At 45.1% G+C, this 22,137-nt stretch overlaps 1 protein-coding gene across 3 annotated transcripts in view; it reads left to right on the top strand.

Annotated features, from left to right (window-relative positions):
- The window catches only part of SARDH (sarcosine dehydrogenase), a 185,320-nt gene that overhangs the window by 68,298 nt on the left and 94,885 nt on the right, over positions 1-22,137 (top strand). For all 3 annotated transcript variants that reach the window (XM_040324151.1, XM_040324152.1, XM_040324153.1), the window contains exons 14-15: positions 16,116-16,254; positions 21,308-21,421. In XM_040324151.1, coding sequence (XP_040180085.1) covers positions 16,116-16,254; positions 21,308-21,421 — 253 coding nt within the window. The remainder of the gene's footprint in view (positions 1-16,115; positions 16,255-21,307; positions 21,422-22,137) is intronic.

Consider the following 22,137-nt stretch of genomic DNA (forward strand, 5'->3'; position numbering starts at 1 on the left):
ATGCTATTAAAGTAAATGGAGTAAAAAAGTACAGAGACTGCATTTGAGATGAAGAGTAAAGATTTTGGGCCCCCCAAACCCTTGCTTGTGATTTATTACTGTAGCACTTAACCCCACAGGAGCCACTAATGATGGCGGGTTCTCTTTTTTTGCCACAGATCCCTTAATTGCTCGATATCTTCTGACACACTTGGTTGTAGACTGATCCCGCGTACACAAGATCGGAAATTCCGACAACAAATAATCGATGTGAGCTTTTGGTCGGAAATTCCGACCATGTGTAGGCTCCATCGGACATTTTCTGTCGAAATTTCCGACCACAAAAAATTGAGAGCTGGTTCTCAAATTTTCCGACAACAAAAGTTCTTGTTGGAAATTCCAATCGTCTGTATGCAATTCCGACGCACAAAAATCCTACGCATGCTTGGAATCATTGAACTTAATTTTTCTCGGCTCGTCGTAGTGTTGTACATCACCGCGTTCTTAACGTTCGGAATTTCAGACAACATTTGTGTATGTGTATGCAACACAAGTTTGAGCCAACATTCCGTCGGAAAAAATCCATGGTTTTGTTGCCGGAAATTTCGATCGTGTGTACGCAGCATAAAGGTCGTTTTTACACCTGTCTGACCTAATGCCGCGTACACACCATCACTTTATGTGATGAAAAAAAACGACACTTTCTGTGAAGTAAAAAATGACGTTTTTGAAACTTCAATTTTCAAAGACGAAGTTGCCTACACACCATCGTTTTCTCACAATGTTCTTGCAAGTGAGGTTACGTTCCACCACGTTTTACCATTGAAGCTTGCTTCATTAGTAGCTTCTGGGCATGCGTGGATGAAAAAACGTCTTAGAAAACGACGTTTTTTGCTACACACGGTCAATTTCTGTGAAGTAAAAAGTGCACTTTTGAAAAACGACACATAAAATTGAAGCATGCTTCAATTTTTTTTGGTCGTTTTTTACAAGACATAAAACGACGTTTTCCCCCACACACAGTCAATTAAAGTGACGTTTTTAAAAACGTCATTTTTTTTCATCACATAAAGTGATGGTGTGTACGCGGCATTAGAGTTAGTAAGCCACCACCAATAGCAATGCACAAAAATAGACCACAAGCAACTTGGAGGTAAATTAATTAGATGTATTAGGCAATGCAACTAAATGAAGCCCAAATCAATAGTTCATTATACCAACTCAACAACACTATAATAAAGGGACGATCAATGGCCCACTAATTGGCACTCAAATTACTATACCCAAAGTAAACTGAACTATAACAGGTGTAACTAGAGTCTCTAGACCGTATCGGCTAACTCTGAGAAATACCAGGGTCCAAGTGTGCACTGTAGGATACTCTATCAAGATGGCAGAATGTACCTGGCTCCTACTAGTTCATGTTGCTTGGCTTCTGGTGGGGCCCTTCTTTAGGTGATGCACTGTCTCTTTAAGAGTGTTGGTGGTGAATGAAGGTGTGCGGCTGAGTGGTCTCTGTGGTGTTAGCTATGTGGGGTGAGTTAAGCTCACCACTCCTGGCAGATGACTGGTCTGGTCCCAAAGACTTTGCAATCAGCAGGTTGCAACAGTCAGGTCCCACAGGGTACAGTCTCTCTGCTTCTGGATATGCAATGACTCTCCCTCTCCAGCTCAGTCGGCAGACACAGAATGCAGATCCGTCCTCTCTCCCCGATGCAGGTGGACAGGCACAGAAACATTTCCGCTTGGCTTCCCTCCTTGGCTTTGGTCCATCAGGCTGAGAGCACAGACCCCAACTATAGGTCCACATTTTTATCTATCCTTGCTGGACTGTCCTAGTCTGGATCAGATGGCATGTGAAAACTGTGACGCTCTCCTCCTCCAGGTGCAGAGATGTGTGGAAATTGTAGTCCACCACCTGTTAGCCCTCATTGGCAAGTGTGGTGTAGCATTCCTTTAACCACTTAAGGATCCCTTCACGCTGATTTACGTCAGCAGAATGGCATGGCTGGGCACATCAACGTATATGTACGTTGCCCTTTAAGCCCAGCCGTGGCCGCGGGACTCGCGGACCCGATCGCCGCTGGAGTCCCGCGACCGGTCCCCAGAGCTGAAGAACGGGGAGAGCTGTGTGTAAACACAGCTTCCCCGTTCTTCACTGTGGCGCCGTGATCGATCGTGTGTTCCCTTATATAGGGAATCACAATCGATGACATCACACCTACAGCCACACCCCCTACAGTTAGAAACAGACATGAGGTCACACATAACCCCATCAGCGCCCCCTTGTGGTTAACTCCCAAACTGCAATTGTCATTTTCACAGTAAACAATGCATTTTAAATGCATTTTTTGCTGTGAAAATGACAATGGTCCCAAAAATGTGTCAAAATTGTCCGAAGTGTGCGCCATAATGTCGCAGTCACGAAAAAAAATCGCTGATCGCCGCCATTAGTAGTAAAAAAAAAAATTTTTATAAAAATGCAATAAAACTATCCCCTATTTTGTAAACGCCATACATTTTGCGCAAACCAACCAATAAACGCTTATTGCGATTTTTTTTTTTTACCAAAGATAGGTAGAAGAATACGTATCGGCCTAAACTGAGGAAAAAAAATGTGTTTTATATATTTTTGGGGGGTATTTATTACAGCAAAAAGTAAAAAATATTGCATTTTTTTCAAAATTGTCGCTCTATTTTTGTTTATAGCGCAAAAAATAAAAACCGCAGAGGTGATCAAATACCACCAAAAGAAAGCCACGTCGCACGACCGCGCAATTGTCAGTTAAAGCGACGCAGTGCCGAATCGCAAAAACTGGCCGGGTCCTTTAGCTGCCTAAAGGTCCGAGTCTTAAGTGGTTAAGAACTACAATTTCCAAAATCCATGTCATCTGCACAGCCAGTCCTCCTTCCCCCTGATTGGCTCAGCCTTGTTGCAGGAGGAGGGGAATAGGGCGAGCAGGGTATTTACACAGAGCCCCATAAAATGCTGCCAGTGTGCCCATCAATTGTCGCCACTGTGCCCATCAATTGCCGCCACTGTGCCCATCAATTGCCGCCACTGTGCCCATCAATTGCCGCCACTGTGCCCATCAATTGCCGCCACTGTGCCCATCAATTGCCGCCACTGTGCCCATCAATTGTCGCCACTGTGCCCATCAATTGCCGACACTGCGCCCATCAAATGCCGACACTGCGCCCATCAAATGCCGACACTGCGCCCATCAAATGCCGACACTGCGCCCATCAAATGCCGACACTGTGCCCATCAATTTTCGCTACTGTGCCCCATCAATTTCTGCTACTGTGCCCCATCAATTTCTGCTACTGTGCCCCATCAATTTCTGCTACTGTGCCCATCAATTTCTGCTACTGTGCCCATCAATTTCTGCTACTGTGCCCATCAATTGCTGACACTGTGCCCATCAATTGCCGCTACTGTGCCCATCAATTGTCGATACTGTGCCCCATCAATTGCTGACACTGTGCCCATCATTTGCTGACACTGTGCCCATCATTTGCTGACACTGTGCCCATCAATTGCTGACACTGTGCCCATCAGTTGCTGACACTGTGCCCATCAATTGCCGCTACTGTGCCCCATAAAATGCAGCCACTGTGCCTATCAATTACTGCCAGTGTGCCTATCAATTACTGCCAGTGTGCCCATCAATTACTGCCAGTGTGCCCATCAATTTCAGCTACTGTGCCCATCAATTACTGCCAGTGTGCCCATCAATTTCCACTACTGTGCCCCATCAAATGCTGCCAGTGTGCATCCCCCGCCCGGCACTTACCTGCTCGTGGGGCAGCGGGTCACAGCAGTGTCCTCCACGCTCCTCTATGTCTTCTGCTGTCCTCTCTTCCCGTCCTCTGCTATGATTGGACACATGATAGGCATCCATTCACAGTGCCTGTCATTTCAGCCAATCAGGTGACAGGTAACAGCCCTGAGCACCTGATTGGCTGAGAGGATGTTCAGTGTTAGGAAAGCAAATATTCACTTGCTTTCCTAACACAACGCTGAGTGAACAGCGAGCGCCCAGCATGGTGCCCGCTGTTTACCTTATTGGACGTCTATTAGAGCCTAATCGGGTGCTTCCAAAAAATACCCCGCCGCTGTAATTCAGGTGTCCGTAGCCGGAAAGGGGTCAGGCACCTGAATTGGGGGGGGGGGGTGGCTGTGGCAACCATAGATAGATTAATGCAATGCATCAATCTATCTATGGTGAGAGAGAAGTGGCAGTAGAAAGGGGGCAGCGCCCGCGTGCTCCTTATGGACGCACGGCCACTGTGCTGGGGTGGGGGACATGTTGAACTGCTGGAGAGCCAGCCCGTTGCTTTGTTGTTGCTTTGTTGAGAGCGCCACAATGTGATTCTCCTATGTGCTGCCAGCACAGGGTATTTTAACCACTGTGGCAGCATGTAAAATGTTAAAAAGTAAAAGTCAGACTACATATCCCGTTACCCGTTTCAATCAGGATTCCGTCCGGGTCACGGAACAGAAACGGCGCTGCTCAAAATATGGGATTACGCTCTAGAGGCCGTAGACGAAAGAGGATCTTGTCTCCTGATACTGCTGGACCTAAGCACGGCTTTTGACACTGTAGACCACGGACTACTACTGGCTAGGCTAGCTGAAGTAGCCGGAGTTGCTGAAGGTGTTTTACCCTGGTTCTCCTCCTTCTTGAAAAACCGATCACAAATAGTGAAACTGGGGTCTTTCACTTCTGAAAAACGTACGGTGTCATGCGGAGTCCCTCAGGGATCTCCCTTGTCGCCAGTATTGTTTAATATCTATTTTCGCCCTCTCTTTGAAATCATCAGTAACCAGAAGTTACTTTACCACTCCTGTGCAGACGACACACAACTGTATTTCCGCATCTGCAACAAAAAGGATCATTCTCTTGGACTAGAGAAATGCCTCACTCTAATAGATAACTGGATGACAAACAGTTATCTTAAACTCAATGGTTCGAAAACAGAACTTCTCCTGTTTCACGCTAACCGGAAAAATCACCCCGCGTCAACATGGACTCCCCCGCCCATTCTGGGTAAAACTATCACCCCTAGCACCAAAGTCAAAAGTCTCTGAGTCATTTTCGATACCTACATGACAATGGATGCACAAATAGGGTCAGTAGTCAGCGGATCCCACCATCTGCTGCGCCTACTACGCAGACTCACGCCTTTTATCCCGAAAGAGGACATTGCAGTCGTGGTGGGAACAATCATCAATTCCAGACTCGACTACGCAAATGCCCTCTATCTAGGACTCCGCAAATACCAAATCACTCGTCTGCAAGTCGTTCAAAATACGGCCGCTCGACTAGTGACTGGAAAAAAACATGGGAATCAATCTCACCTTCACTGAGATCCCTCCATTGGTTGCCAGTAAAAGACAGAATCACTTTCAAGGCACTTTGCCTAATACATAAGTGTATTCAAGGCAACGCCCCCCAATATCTATGCGAAAAAATAAAAGCCCATAACCCCAATCGCATTCTGCGATCCACCAATCAAAACCTACTCCAGATACCCAAAGCCAGATACAAGTCCAAAGGAGATCGAAGATTTGCAGTCCAGGGACCTCGCCTGTGGAATGCACTACCAACCACCATCCGACTGGAGTCGGACCACTTGGCCTTCAGGAGAAAGATTAAAACCCATCTCTTCTGAGGTCAAGGGGTTCCTTACCCATGAAATGGATACCGCGCCCAGAGGCGATTCAGTTCGCATGTGTTGCGCTTTACAAGTCTCTCACTCATAAATATAAAGGATTTATTTGGGCTTTATGGTTTTTCTATGGACCCCTACACACAGTTTCACCCTCTGCTGTAACATATTTAAACAGTCTATAACAAAGTTATATCTGTTTTCCTGGTGCCTCCATGGCAGCATACCTGTGACAAGCTCCGCCTTGGCTCCTCCCTCAGGATTAGTGAATATTATAAAAGAGTTGGTGAACACCACCCCCACATTCTCCTTTTTTTCCTCAAACCTCATGGCAGTGAATTTGGTATCAAACGTCCTTACCTTCTGCATTCGGCAGCGTCCATCCGGGTTCAGCCTCTCCCGGATGCGGCCCCTTCTCTTGGGCAGCTAAATGCGCTTATAAGGTTGGGAGTCCCTTCTGTAGGTTCTTTTGGGACAGGCAGTTTTAGCTCTTAACTAAGAGCGCTATCTGCAGCATTTCCCAGGCATTGGCGCTCCATGGCTCAGAAGCAGCAGCTATCCCTGCATCCTTCTCATATATCTCTCTCTCTCTCCTTTCGTGTGCTTTATTTCCTTTTCCTTGTTTTTGTTCTTTTTCCCTTAGGCTTCCCTCTGGCCTCTCTCCATTTGTCTCTACCTCCCTGCGTTCCCCGTTCCCCCTTCCCCGTCATTTCGCCCCCCCCTAGGGAGCGCGCGCGCTGTCCCTGGTGGTTTTTGTATACTAGCGGCGTCTTCTGCCGCGTTCTGCGCATGCGCCGGTGGCCGGGACTTCCGGGTTCTAGGGCCGCCAGTTCGCGCATGCGCGATGGACGCGGAGGCCGCGGTGGCCATCTTTGTTTAGGGCAAAGTGGTGTTCTTTCGCCAGCGCCTCTCAGAGTTCATGGAGGAGGCGTTTTTCCGACAGGTGGATGCTAGTTTAACTACCTGGCTGTCTCAGAAGGGTTCTGAGGCTGTCCAGGGAGGATCATCCGCGCAGAGCTCCAGAAGGCATATACCTGTTGTCTCAGGTATAAAAAAAAAAAATAAAAAAAAAAAAAAAATAAAAAAAAAAAATGTTAAAAAAAGGGGATTTTAAAGTAAAAGGGTTGGGAAAGTTCTTAGGGGTACCCCCCAAAAAAAAAAAAAAAAAAAAAAGGGGGGGATAAAATTTATATATAATATAGGGAGCCAATAGGCACCCCGCTGAGCGGGGTTAGAACTGGATCGTTAACCCTTTCTTTTTTTATCTGCTCTTTCTTTAGCTGCTTCCTCTGTTAAGCCGCCAAACATGAGCCATTCGCCGCCCATACAAGAGCCTACTCCACACCTGAGGTAAGGACCTACGTCCAGGTAAGTTTTTACGACTTAAAAAAAAAAAAAAAAAAAAGAGTGCACTGAGGCGGGTACCCTTATGTATGGCAGCCCTGTACGCCAGAAGACGTCTAAAAAGACCTCAAGGCGGCATGAAGACTCTGACTCTAGTTTCAGCAGAGGCAGGTCCTACAGGCGTGAAGACCATGGGAGTGGCAGGAAGTCATCGGCCAAAAAGCGCCATCACTCACGCTCCCCGAGACCAAGATCTCCAAAATGTCAGGCCTGTGGGGCCACCCCACTTCCACATAAGCGGCTTTGCCGAGACTGCCTGAAGGACTATGCGGCGGACAGAGAGTCTGAAAGCCTGCAGGTGGCGGACCTCCTTAAAAGAAGCGATAAGGATTCCTTGCGGAATTAGTAGCCACAATGCCACCACAGTAGCCGGCGTCTCCTCCTCAGGAGCAACCGGCTGAAGAGGCCATCCCTGGGCCTTCCACACAAGTGGAATTTCTCGCCCAGCGCCTGCTTCCTCGAAGCATCAAGAAGAGAATGACGCCTCAGGGGACCCTAGAAGCCTCTGGCTTTGCTTTCTCCATGGTCCAAGCAATCGGCTGGGATGAGCCCGAGACAGAGGTCAAGAGGTCTAAAGCCTTTTTTTCCCTATCTCAAACGTCATATTTCCTTTTTTTTTCCTCCCATGGATGAGATTAAGGGCGTGATTGAGGAGGAGTGGAAGAGAACGGAGAAAAGGTTCTCCCTCAATCGCCTGGGGAAACTATACCCCCTCTCAGAGGCCGACTCCGCAATGCTTGAGGGCCCTCCAGCAGTTGATGTAGCCGTGGTAAGGTTAGCAAAAACGTTACACTACCGAGGGAAGACTCAATTTCATGCAAAGATCCTCTTGATAGAAGATTGGACCTAGATCTAAAAAAAGCTTACCAGATGGCAGACAATGCCTGTAAACCGGCAATAGCTCTGACATCAGTATCCAACGCGCTACGTGTCTGGATGGATAATATGGAGTCGGCAATCCAACAGGATGTCCCGAAGGAGGACATTATCAAAGCCTTAGACAAACTAAAACTTTCAGCAGACCTTATTGGAGAAGCTGCTATAGATTCAATTCGATCCTCCGCAAGATCAATGCTCCACACAGTATTGGCCAAGCGGGCCTTGTGGCTGAAGCCTTGGCCAGCAGATATTGCGTCAAAACAGGATTGGTGCAAAATACCGTTTTGATGGGAAAGCCCCCTTTGGGGAGAAACTAGATAAAGCCATCTCTCGCGTCACTGGTGGGAAATTGGGCCTATTAGCCCAAGACAGATGACCCAGGTGCTCCAGGTCTTTTGCGCCTAGATTCCAATATTCCAAGAATAAGGACTATCGACAACCCAGGCAGGGAAAAGGCTTCAGGCAAAACTGGAGAAGCACCCAGTCCACCTTCCTCAAAAAAAAAAAAAAAAAAAAAAAAAAAACGTAGACAGTCCCTACTCCACAGGATCCTGCTAAGTCTTCTTGACGCCAAGCCGTTCCAAGCAATCCTTGTGGGGGCCAGACTCCAACACTTCTCAAGGATCTGGGAGCAAGAGTGCAAGGATCCGTGGGTAGTTTCCACGTTCAAATACGGGCATTTTTTGGACGTTTTTAAACAAACCCCCCAAAGACTTCTTCTCTCCGACAAAGGTGTCAAAGTCCCCTCAAAAAGCGGAGGCACTGCAACTGTATCTTCTCTCCTTGCAGGATCAGCAGGCGGTGGTTCCCGTACCTCCATCAGAAAGATTTTCAGGTTTTTATTACACCCTGTTTCTAGTTCCCAAAAAAACTGGTGGTTGGAGACCATAGCCATAGACCTAAAAAAATCGCTACATCTTACTAGAGAAATTCAAGATGGAGTCACTACAAACAATCATTCGGGTAGTCCAACCTGGGGACTGGATGTTGTCCATAGACTTGCAGGATGCTTACCTGCATATACCTATACTCCCACCTTTCCGGAAGTATCTGAGGTTCGCAGTAGGCCAGGTACATCTCCAATTTCGCAGTCTTCCCTTCGGCCTCTGCACATCTCCAAGAGTCTTCACAAAGACCCTGATTGCCTTCATAGCCCCTTTAAGGGAACAGGGGCTTCGAGTATACCACTATTTAGACGACCTTCTTCTCCTAGCGAAGGATCCAGCCCAGTTATTGGGACATAGGGAAGTTCTTTTGACAGCGCTAGTGGAATTCGGTTGGAAGGTAAACCAGGAGAAGAGTCACCTTTCTCCAACCCAGGAAATGATTTATCTGGGGGCACTGTTCAACACAGAGCATGGTACAGTATCCCTTCCCCCTCAGAAGGTGAGGTCCATTATTCGGCAGATGAAGAGTGTGAGTGCCAAACCCTATCTGACTGCCACAAGCTGTCTGAGCCTGATAGGCAGGATGGCGTCATGTATTCCGATGGTCCCTTGGGCCCATTGGCATTTGAGATATTTCCAACTGGAGTTCTTGAGGCAGTGGAACAAACGATATCTAGCTCAATCCATACACCTGACGACCCTGATGCTCAGAAGCCTCCATTGGTGGATGAAGAAACAAACGCTGATGAAGTCACGTTGGCTAGGGCATGTCAATTGGATCACAATTACCACCGATGCCAGTTCAGCAGGCTGGGGAGCACACTGCAATCAGATTTCAGTACAGGGGAGATGGTCCTTTCATGCGACAGGCCTGGTGTCCAATATCCTGGAAATCCGGGCAACCTACCGTGCATTTCTACCCTTAGAGATCACAGGGAAACCAGTTCTTCTGCGGATGGACAACAGAGCTGCTGTATCTTACGGACACCGACAGGGAGGGTCGCACAGCAGATCACAGCAGATCCCTGCTGAGGGAGGTGGAACCCATAATCCTTTGGGCAGAGAGAAATCTAAGAGTCCTAAGGGCAGTTTACCTGCCGGGACGTCTCAACTCATAAGCCGACCTCCTATCTCGCAGGTTCGTAGATGCCAACGATTGGTCTCTGCACCCCAACATTTTCGACTGGATAGTGAGCCAGTGGGGGCCTCCCGAGCTGGACCTATTCGCAACAGCATGCAATACCAAGCTTCCAAGGTTCATCTCGAGTCTACCGCATCCCCAAGCAGAAGCAGTGGATGCTCTCGCAGCCCCCTGGACATGCAATCTGGCCTATGCATTCCCTCCACGACCTCTAATCCCAAAAGTCCTGGCGAGGATCATGATTGAATCCACAATAGTGTTAGCGGTTCTGCCATACTGGCCGAGATGTCCTTGGTTTCCTACGGCAATGTACCTGGGTACGCGGCCTCCAGTCAGCGTTCCGCAGATACCCTTCCTCCTGTCACAGGGGTATCACACCCATCCAGATCCAGGCAGGCTGAACCTTCACATCTGGCAGCTGAAAGGCAAAGGTTCGAATCTCTAGGTTGCTCCAGCGAAGTGATTGCAACCCTCCTCAAGGCTAGAAAGCCATCCACAAACAGTATATACGGTAAAGTGTGGAACAAGTTCAGGTCTTTCATGTTTGGCAGAAGCTGCGGTCCGGAGTCTCCATCATCCTCTCAAATACTTGATTTTTTGCAGGCAGGCCTAAGCGTGGGTCTTGCCCTAAGTACATTAAAGGTACAGGTAGCAGCAATTTCATCGGCAACCAGGAAGAAGTGGGCCGAGGCTCCGCTTATAGTCCAATTCTTCAAAGCTGTCAGAAGGATCCGGCCGCCAACTAAGCATTCTTTTTTCCACCTGGGACCTCGCTATCATCCTAGAATCCCTAGTCAATCCGCCTTTTGCCCCTTCGGGCTCAGCATTACTGTGGAATTTAACCTTGAAGCTTACCTTCTTGATAGCCATAACCTCCGGCAGACGGGTTTCAGAGCTCCAAGCTCTAGGAGCAGACGACAATCATATCGTATTCTACCCCGACGGAGTGGAACTCAGAACAGTACGAGGGTTTATCCCCAAAGTTGCATCATCCTTATCCATGTCGGAACCCTGGGCACTTCCAACGTTTTTAGAACAGGACTCAGGTTCTTTTCACGAACTGGACATTGCTTCCACTCTGAAATGTTATCTCCAGGCCACAGCGTCTTTCAGAGACTCTACCAGGTTACTCATAATCCCCTGGGGGAAAAGCAAAGGCAAGGAGGCGTCAGCAAGAACAATCTCCTCATGGATCGTGAAGCTCATCCACAAGGCGTATAGGGCAAGAGGTCTGGATCCCCCTTTGACGGTCAGGGCGCACTCCACTAGGGCAGTCTCTGCCTCTTGGGCGGCAAGAGCAAACGTGTCAATCAAAACTATTTGTAGGGCAGCGACATGGTCGTCCCAACACACGTTTCTGAAGCATTACCGGGTAGACCCAGGAGCTCTCTCATCGGTAGAGTTCGGCAGACAGGCTATCAAGTCAGCCGTCGCCTCCTCTATTTATTAATATTTGAGAATAATGTCCTTGTAATAAACTTCTAAGCAGTATCCCACCCATTTCAGCTAGTTATTTGTCACAGGTATGCTGCCATGGAGGCACCAGGAAAACGGAAAATTGTATCATACTTACCAGTAATTTTCCTTTCCTGGTGCCTATCCATGGCAGCATACGCTCCCACCCTCGGTTTTCTATATTACGGAGAATGTGGGGGTGGTGTTCACCAACTCTTTTATAATATTCACTAATCCTGAGGGAGGAGCCAAGGCGGAGCTTGTCACAGGTATGCTGCCATGGATAGGCACCAGGAAAGGAAAATTACTGGTAAGTATGATACAATTTTCCGTTTTTGCATTGCAATTCATTTGACAGCAGTTTTACTTATTTTTTTGCTCATATCTAGCCCAGTCTAGTTTTTATTTTAGTTTTATGTGTGAAAAAGGAGGTGATACTGATGAGATTCGACCTACCCCTTTGACAAATTGCACCTCTTGCTGAGGAGATGCTGTGTGCCGCCATTCAATGCTGCGATTAATCCTGGAAGCTTTGCTTGGTTAAGAATACATAGGTTCTATTCTGTGCCACATGCTTTGACAAGATCCTGAGATCAGGAACAATGCACGTTAGCGGGAGAAATTCCACATGACAGCCTGACAATCTCTTAGCTGTGTGGATGGATTCCCATTATAATTAGAAATCTGCAGGGTTTTCACCTACGTTGCATCTGGAGTACAGCAAAGGCTTATTTATTAAAGCAACATGAAGAACAGCTGTGATGCTCTAAGCACGGTATCCCGCAAAAGCCAATCATTTTAAAAGTTTACCCATTCAGGGCATCGCGGTCACAACAGGGAACATCAACTGCTGATTAGTTCCTATTGGTTAACTTTGGACCTAGCATCAGATATATTTGTATTTATTATTTCTCACAGAAATCGCAGTATTCCCCAAAAGCCTTCATGTGCTTTTCTGATCCGTAGTATGGTGCCAAATTAGTTCAGATTTTAACCCTGGCCAGCATCTACAGTGCCTTTAAAATAGTATTCATACCCCTTGAAATTTTCCACATTTTGTCGTCATGTTACAACCAAAAAAGTAAATGTATTTTATTGGGATTTTATGTGATAGACCAACACAAAGTGAAAGAAAGAAAATGATAAATGGTTTTCAAAATGATTTGCAAATATCTGAAAAGTGTGGTGTGCATTTGTATTCAGTCCTCTTTACTCTGATACCCATAACTAAAATCTAGTGCAACCAACTGCCTTCAGAAGCCAACTAATTAGTAAATAGAGTCCACATGTGTGCAACTTAATTTCAGTATAAATACAGCTGTTCTGTGAAGCCATCAGAGGTTTATCAGAGTACCTTAGTGAACAAACAGCATCAGGAAGGCAAAGGAACACACCAGACAGGTCAGGTATAAAGTTGTGCAGAAGTTTAACCACTTCAGCCCCAGACCCTTTGGCTGTCCAAATTATAATAATAGGGGGTAGTTTTATGGTATTTTTTTTTTTTTTTTTTTTTTTTTACTTGTTATGGCGGCGATCTGCGTTTTTTTTTTTTTTTTTTTTTGATGACTGCAACATTATGACGTACACATCGGACACTTTTGACACTATTTTGGGACCATTTAAATTTTATACAGCGATCAGTGCTATAACAATGCTCTGATTACTGTATAAATGTGACTGGCAGTGAAGGGGTTAACCACTAGGGGGAGGGAAGGGGTTAAGTGTGTCCTAGGGAGTGATTCTAGGGGGTGTGGCTTACTGTGACATGTCACCGATCGCTGCTTCTGATGAGAGAAAGCAGACTATCAGTGACATGTGGCCAGGCAGAACAGGGAGATGCCTTGTTTACAAAAGCATCTCCCCATTCTGATGTTCCGTGATGCGATCGTGGGACACTGGCGGACATCGAGTTACAGTCACGAAGACAGCGGCGGGCGCGCCCGCTAGGGGGAAGGTTTAATGCAACGTATATATATGTTGCTTTGCCTGCCCGTGCCATTCTGCCGACGTATATCTAGCGGAGTTAGGGTAGGTTATAAAGCAGGATTAGGTTATAAAAAAAAAATACCAAGCTTTGAACATCTCACAGAGCACTGTTCAATCCATCATCCGAAAATGGAGAGTATGGCACAACTGCAAACCTACCAAGATATGACTGTCCACCTAAACTGACAGGCCGGGCAAGGAGAGCATTAATCAGAGAAGTAGCCAAGAGGCACATGGTAACTCTGGAGGAGCTGCAGAGATCCACGGCTCTGGTGGGAGAATCTGTCCACAGGACAACTATTATCCCCCGTGCACACTTTTCCCATCGGAAATTCCAACCGTGTGTATGCCCCATTGGATTATTTTCATCGGAAATTCAGAGGAATTCCATTGGAGTTTAGATAGAGAACATGTTCTCTTTTACTCCAATGGAATTCCGATGTGATTTTGGTCGGACAAAGGTCCGACCGTGTGTACGGGGCTTTAGTCGTGCACTCCACAAATCTGGCCTTTATGGAAGAGTGGCAAGAAAAAAGCCAGTGTTGAAATAAAGCCATAAGATCTCCTGTTTGCAGTTTGCGAGAAGCCATGTGGGGGGCACAGCAAACATGTAGAAGAAGGTGCTCTGGTCAGGTGAGACCAAAATTGAACTTTTTGGCCTAAAAGTAAAATGCTATGTGTGGCGGAAAACTAACACTGCACATAACCCTGAACACACCATCTCCATTGTGAAACATGGTGGTGGCAGCATCATGTGGGGATGCTTTTCCTTAGCAGGGACAAGAAAGCTGGTATACAGACCTATACAGGTCTATACAGACCAGTGGATCCATCCGTTGGGATGGATTCCAGCGGATAGATTTGTTTAGCATGTCAGCAAATATTTATCTGCTGGAATCCATTCCAGGGGATAAATATCCGCGGAAACAGATCCGCTGGAGTGTACACACCATAGGATCTATCCGCTGAAACCCATTCGCTGGGATTTTTCAGCGGATGGATTCTATCGTGTGTATGGGGCCTTAGTCTGCAAAAGTTTTGAGACTGGGGTGGAAGTTCACCTTCCAGCAGGACAACGACCCTAAACATATAGTCAGAGATACAATGGAATGGTTTAGATCTAAGCATATTCATGTGTTAGAATGGCCCAGTCAAAGATCAGACCTAAGGCTCGATTCACATCTATGCATGTTGCTTTTGAGCATTTCTGCAGTGCTTTTTGCGGTGCTTGCCGCGTTTATGGACACCAATTGCCGCGATTTGCATTTTGCGTTTTTTACACTGTATATAGCTGGTTGCTAAGGAGGCAAAAAAAATAAAAAAATAGATGAAAAAAACTGCGTGGGGTCCCCCCTGGTCCATACCAGGCCCTTGGGTAGAAACAATGGCAGACACTCCAATCAATAGAAAGCCCAAGACAGCCCCTTCCCCTCTGTATGTTATATATAATTTACCATTTTCCAAAGTCTTCAGGCTGGTTAAATGACACACAAGGTCCTCTTCTTCCCATTTTCTCCCAGTGGTCCTTGATGATGCACAGGGTGGCTAAGACCAGATGAAATTTAGTTTTGCTCTCTGCATCATTATACTGTGGATGGCCACCATGGTGTTTGCTTAGTGTTTTGGCTTGAATAACACTGGGCATGTACATACTTACACTCTTCCTGAGTGTGGAGTCATTCCTGACCCTTTAAAAACTAGGCATCTGTCACCTGTCCTCTCTTTTAGATCCTGCAGAGAGAGCACAGCTTATGCAAAACCGACTGAAAGAATCTTTCTCCACATCACGGGAGCTAAACTCACTTGCTTATTCAGATCTGCTCAGCCATGTCATGCTAAAGAGGAGGAGTGGCCGCACACAGCAGCCAAAATTCAAATCTGCGTATGAGCACCCGCAGTTAGAAGCAGCGCAACAGCATAAGTAGTATGAGAAAATTGGATATTTTATATTCAAACACAATGCTGTGGTTTGTTTTGAGGCCAATTCATACACAAGCAGTACCTAGTACTCCATGGAAATATAAAAATAGATTGATCACAAATTTTCAGAAAATCGACTGCTTTCGTCAAATTTGTCTGCACATATATATACACAGCACAGTCTTCAGTCAGCAGAGATGATATCATTCAATTAAAAACAACACTCTCCAGTTGCAAAAGGTCATTCTTTGCGGTCATCCAATAAATATATACGCGGCTGATTGGCTTTACACAACGCAGTCCTTCCACAATGTGTCACCATAGGCCATGTACTGTATCTTATGAGATTGCTACCCAGAGAAAAGATGTAACAGACCCACTAGTGACAGGTCAGGGAGCATTGCTATATCATGCTCATGTACTTTGCCGCATTTGCAGCTATACAGAATTTATTTCAATGGTTTATTCAGCGCCTTGCCTGATATTTACAGAGGGGAAAAAAAAAAAGACAAATGGAACAAATTTTCTAATTCAAATCTCGCTTTGCTGGTAGTACGGAACAGTGCAACATGCCAGAAAAGAGTTGCAATTTATTTTTAGTAACCTTTCTGTATCTTTATCACCTGACAAAAAGTTCAGAATGACTCATTTTTTCCTTTTTTTTTTTTTTTTTTTACAGTTTATTTCCATCTCTGCTTCTCTTGCTAAGTGTTCAAAGCTCCCAATCTCTTCTGTCTTCCCCTCCCATCAATGTTCATCTGTTGTGTTTGACACGCTGTCATTTTTAGATCAGGAACGAGTGCCTTGTGTGTCGGAACGCCGCAGCTGTCTTCGACATGTCCTACTTTGGAAAGTTCTACCTTGTTGGACCAGATGCCAAGAAGGCGGCGAGTTGGCTCTTTACTGCAAATGTTGACAAGCCCCCAGGTATTCTCTGAGGATAGCTAGAAGTGTGACGCTAACATCACTGTACAAACGTGTGCCAAAGAGACAACCTTACTTTTGTCTCCTAAATTACGAGCTGGATTATGTGAAAAAGCTTTTAATAACGTTCATGTGTAAATCTTTCAGGGAATAATAAAAACAAAAAATATTTATAGAAGACCAGGCAAGCAGATAAATGCACAGGTCATTTAGAGGTATATGTTAACTGTCTTATCAGTGAGCAAGCTTTATCGCTTTACTTTAGTGAAGCACAGCTGGCTGTACTGTCTGACAGGAGTCCATGATCACCCAGCTGGTTGAACAGAATTGTGATCCAGAACCCCTGTCAGACAGTACAGCCATGTATACAGCTGGCTCACTGATCCCCCCCAAACCCCAGCCTGTAGATTGGACAGTAAAGAAGCATCACCACACTAATGAGGTCATCAATTTACATATCTCTGTCTATCTGTCAGCCAGCACCCTGTGTTAGATTGACAGCTCTGTGCAATTAAACCTCCAGTGCTTGCCCAGCCTCAACCAAAGCTGACTCCTGCTTTGCAGGCATTGCACAAATCTAGAGACGATTTTCAGGTACGTATGTTACCTGTATTCATAAATATGTTTCTAATCTATAAATGTGCATAAATGCATTCTTTGTGTTCCCCCACTAAACTGTTTGGCCACCCAGAGTGAAGAGAGAAGCCCTGTATATGCTCAATTTTCAGCAAAACACAGGTTCCCTTTCCAAAGAAGATGGGGGTTGAACAATTGGTTCTGAAAGTGAGCTTATTCACTTAGTGTAATGGGTTGATACTGCGCTGGTCAGTAATAGTGTGGAATTAATTGATCTAAATAATGAAACAATACCACAAATAATATAAATAATAGTGAAATCAATAACATGTGAATGCTGCTGCAGCCAAAAAATGTTAGATAGAACATCAAAAGACAATATAAATGGAATTAAGCTGCGCTGCGCTAATGGTGTAATGTAATGTAATGCTTATTCACTTGCAGTACTTGGTATGCAGTTTTGTATTTTTTAATCTTTATTCCCGTTTACGCTGGTGCCGTGACTTCTTCCCCCGTGGTTGCCTATTTCAGGTGGCTTCTTTCTCTTGCAGCATCCTTTTCGAGCCACCCTTGCATGCAGGGACTCGTATTGTGTCTCCCTACATTGTATGCATCACTAGAAACACACAGCCTCTTAGCCTAGGATGGCAAGCTGCTCTCATGCTCCTCCCTCTTCCTCTCAGCTAACAGACTGGCTTTAGATTGCTCTGTTCATTGTTTCCTGTGAAAACTGGAAGTTCAGAGAAGGAGCACTGAGTGCGCAGGAGACGGCAGCATTGATAGTTGAAAATTGCAAGTACTGGCACAAGAACTCTGGGCCAGATTCACATAGAAGAGCGGCGGCGTAACGTATCGTAGATACGTTATACCGCCGCAATTTTTCATCGCAAGTGCCTGATTCACCAAGCACTTGCGATGAAAACCTACGCCGGCGGCCTCCGGCGCAAGGCGGGCCAATTCAAATGGGCGTGTGCCATTTAAATTAGGCGCGCTCCCGCGCCGGACCTACCGCGCATGCTCCGTTTCCGAACTCCCGCCGTGCTTTGCGCGAAGTGACGTCATTTTTTCGAACGGCGACGCGCGTAGCATAATTCCGTATTCCCGGACGGCTTACGCAAACGACGTTATTTTTTAAATTTAGACGCGGGAACGATGGCCATACTTTATACAGCAATACGATTGCTGTGTAAAGTTAAGGCACCAAAAAAACCGACTAACTTTGCGACGGGAAACTAGACTAGCGGCGACGTAGCGAACGCGAAAAACCGTCGGGAATCGCCGTAACTCCTAATTTGCATACTTGACTCTGGTTTACGACGCAAACTACCCCCAGCGGCAGCCGCAGTATTGCATCTTAAGATCCGACAGTGTAAAACAATTACACCTGTCAGATCTTATGGCTATCTATGCGTGACTGATTCTATGAATCAGTCGCATAGATAGAACAACAGATGCGACGGCGTATCAGGAGATACACCGTTGTATCTGCTCTGTGAATCTGGCCCTTTAACACAAAGTTCACTAGGGAATATTTATTAATGTTCTATTTTGTGCTTAATTTGTTAAGCCAAAAAATGCTCAGGGTTTACTACTACGTTAATCATTACAAAATGAATGGAAAACAATATGTGGGATTTGTATCACTGTACTTGGGATACAAATACATAGTTAGACACAGTATTTCAAAAAAGTAAGTACACCCCTCACATTTTTATAAATATTTTATTATATCTTTTCATGTGACAACACTGAAGAAATAACACTTTGCTACAATGTAAAGTTGTGAGTATATAGCTTGTATAACAGTGTAAATTTGCTGTCCCCTCAAAATAACTCAACACACAGAAATTAATAATCAAACTGCTAGCAAAAAATGTGAGTACACCCCTTAGTGAAAATGTCCAAATTGGGGCCCAAAGTGTCAATATTTTGTGTGGACACCATTATTTTCCAGCAATGCCTTAACCCTCTTGGGCATGGAGTTCACCAGAGCTTCACAGATTGCCACCGGAGTCCTCTTCCACTCCTCCATGACGACATCACAGATCTGGTGGATGTTAGAGAAGAACTTGCACTCCTCCACCTTCCGTTTGAGGATGCCCCACAGATGCTCAATAGGGTTTAGGTCTGGAGACATGCTTGGCCAGTCCATCACCTTTACCCTCAGCTTCTTTAGCAAGGCAGTGGTTGTCTTGGAGGTGTGCACATATACATTACACTCTAAGTACAGTTTGACATGAGTGACCAGCAAACCATAAACAAAAATTAATAAATATGTGAAAAACAAACAAAATTGAAAATCCTAAAGGTCAGCGTTGAAATGACCATGTGAAGAAAGTCTAAAACAAACAATGAAGGAGTCCATCCATATGTGTAATACAAAAAGACACCCGTTTGTATCCAAACAGCTAAACTCTGTGACGAGATTTTGAAGCCAAAGTGATATCCACCACCATGAAGAGGTAAACTGCTTACCAGAGCCAATGGTCCATAGAACCTAATCCAACATGTGTGTATTATTCAGCGAGCCACTGACAGCAAACCAATCCGTAGTATAGAAGACCTCAGATGGATCCCACAGCTTTCATACTCATTATTCGTTGTACCATGTAAGGAAACAAATGCCTCATATAGTGTAAAACCAGTGGTGTTTATTTGGTAAAAACAATAGTAAAAACTTAGTTAGGTTAAGAAAAAACAGCCTTAAGTCTGTAGCGCCGGCCGGACGCTAACAGGCAAACCCATCCGTATGGAGATCAAGCAGATGGGGGTGATGACGTCAGTGCGCCGTGGAGCGAAGGAGGGGATCATGCTCTGCTTCAGTATTTCACAGTACATTTTGGCATTCATGGTTCTCTCAATGAACTGTAGCTTCCCAGTGCCAGCAGCAGCACTCATGCAGCCCCAGACCATGACACTCTCACCACCATGCTTGACTGTAGGCAAGACACACTTGTCTTTGTACTCCTCACCTGGTTGCAGCCACACACGCTTGACACCATCTGAACCAAATAAGTTTATCTTGGTTTCATCAAACCACAAGACATGGTTCCAGTATTCCATGTTCTTGGTCTGCTTGCCTTAACAAACTGTTTGCAGGCTTTCTTGTGCATTTAGAAGAGGCTTCCTTTTGGGACAACAGCTATGTTGACCAATTTGATGCAGTGTGTGGCGTTTGGTCTGAGCACTGACAGGCTGACCCCCCCACCCCTTCAACCTCTGCAGCAATGCTGGCAGCACTCATATGTCTATTTCCCAAAGACAACTTCTGGATATGATGCTAAGCACATGCACTCAACTTTTTTGGTTGACCATGGCAAGGCCTGTTCTCAGTTTAACCTGTCCTGTTAAACCGCTGTATGGTCTTGGCTACAGTGCTGCAGCTCAGTTTCAGGGTTTTTGAAATCCTCTTATAGCCTAGGCCATCTTTATGTAGAGCAACAATTCTTTTTTTTTTTTTTCAGATCCTCAGAGTTCTATGCCTTGAGGTGCCATATTGAACTTCCAGTGACCAGTATGAAAGAGTGAGAGCGATTAACACCAAATTTTACACACCCGAGACCTTGTAACACTAACGAGTCCCATGATACGGGGGAGGGAAAATGGATAATTGAGCCCAATTTGGAAATTTTTACTTGGGGGTGTACAGACGTTATTAATGGCTGTGTGTTGAGTTATTTTGAGGGGGCAGCAAAGTTACACTGTTTTACAAGCTGTACACTCACTACTTTACATTGTAGCAAAGTGTCATTTCTTCAGTGTTGTCATTTAATAAAATATTTACAAAATGTAAGGGGTGTACTCACTTTTGTGAGATACTTTATATACATAAAGTATAATTTAATAATACAAATAAATATTTTAAATATTGCACAGATTATCACATAAAACACACATGCCAATGTTTGGTGCATACAACAAGATGTCTTGTGTATGTTGCTTTTTACCCAACACATAATACATTTTGCCGCATACTGTATATCGTGGGTGCTCAACCTGTGTCCCTCCATCTGTTGTAGAACTACAAGTCCCATCATGCCTCTGCCTTTGTGAGTCTTGTCTGTAACTGTCAGCGGCTTGCAATGTATCATGAGACTTGTAGTTACGCAACAGCTGGAGGGCCACAGGTTGCGCACCCATGCTGTATATAATACTGTTTCAACATGGCCAATGCGTTTCACGTAGATTTTCTGTTTGAGTAATTGGTGGAGAGCAGGAAATATAAATGGTGGTGCAGAAAGAGGGCAAATGCCTCTCACTCTTGTAATTCCACAGAACAATTGGCTGTACCAAAGTGTCAAATATCTAATTTCCTGCCCAGGAGAGGAAACCTTTATATAACAGTAAACACAAAATAATAATAAGGTTTGGATAATTATAATAACCATTACAAAATAGTAAATGTTCTTTCACCTAAGGTATTTTTTTTTTTTTTAAAGTTTGCTATAACTTTAAGCCAGTGATCTTGTTGCCTGTGCAGGTTCTACTGTATACACCTGTATGTTGAACAAGAATGGTGGAACGGAAAGTGATCTCACAGTGAGTAGGATAACCCCTGGGAAGTCGCCCTCTGCCCTGGCACCTGACTTTGAAGGTATGTATTAAGGTAGATCATACCTGTAGTAATGAGAATTTAAATATACATTCTGGTCAGATATGGCTCAGGGGACAAAGCTTGCCTGATGATTGACCTGCATTTTATTCAGGGCTTACCTGATTTTCTTGATTTTCTTGAGTTGCTTGCATTCTCATCTGCTGCCATAGAGCCATCTGACATAGTGGATTTGATTTACTAAAGGCAAATAGACTCTGGAGCAACTGCACTTGCAAATGAGCTAAAGCTTCACTGTGCAAACCGTACTCAATCACGTGCTAGGAAAGTAAAAAACAAATTAAAAATAGCATTTTTTGCTTGCACGTGATTGGATGTTCGAAGTAAGCAGACCTTCTGCTCATATACCAAGCTCTGGAGCAACTTCCATTTGCAAAGTGCACAGTCGATTTGCCTTTAGTAAATCAACCCCAGAGTGTCCTCTTGTTCCAGCATCAACCAATGCAGTCTTCAGAGATGGAGGCTGCTCAGTAAAAAATGGTGGAAATTGTGGTGGAAATGAAAAATGGGAATCATGTGGCTGGTGTCCAAAGGCCTGCCCACAGTAAACAGTCCATGCAGCGGTTCTGACTACAATGGATTAAAGAAGCTGAGATTTAATCTGGACTGATTTATTTTTATAATCTTAGTTTACCTGGGATATTTCTTGGTTCACAAACAATAACATAAAACAACAGCAAATACCATCTGAATAGTGG

Source organism: Rana temporaria, chromosome 9 (genome assembly GCF_905171775.1).
Source record: "Rana temporaria chromosome 9, aRanTem1.1, whole genome shotgun sequence".
In the NCBI taxonomy this organism is placed as follows: Eukaryota; Metazoa; Chordata; class Amphibia; order Anura; family Ranidae; genus Rana; species Rana temporaria.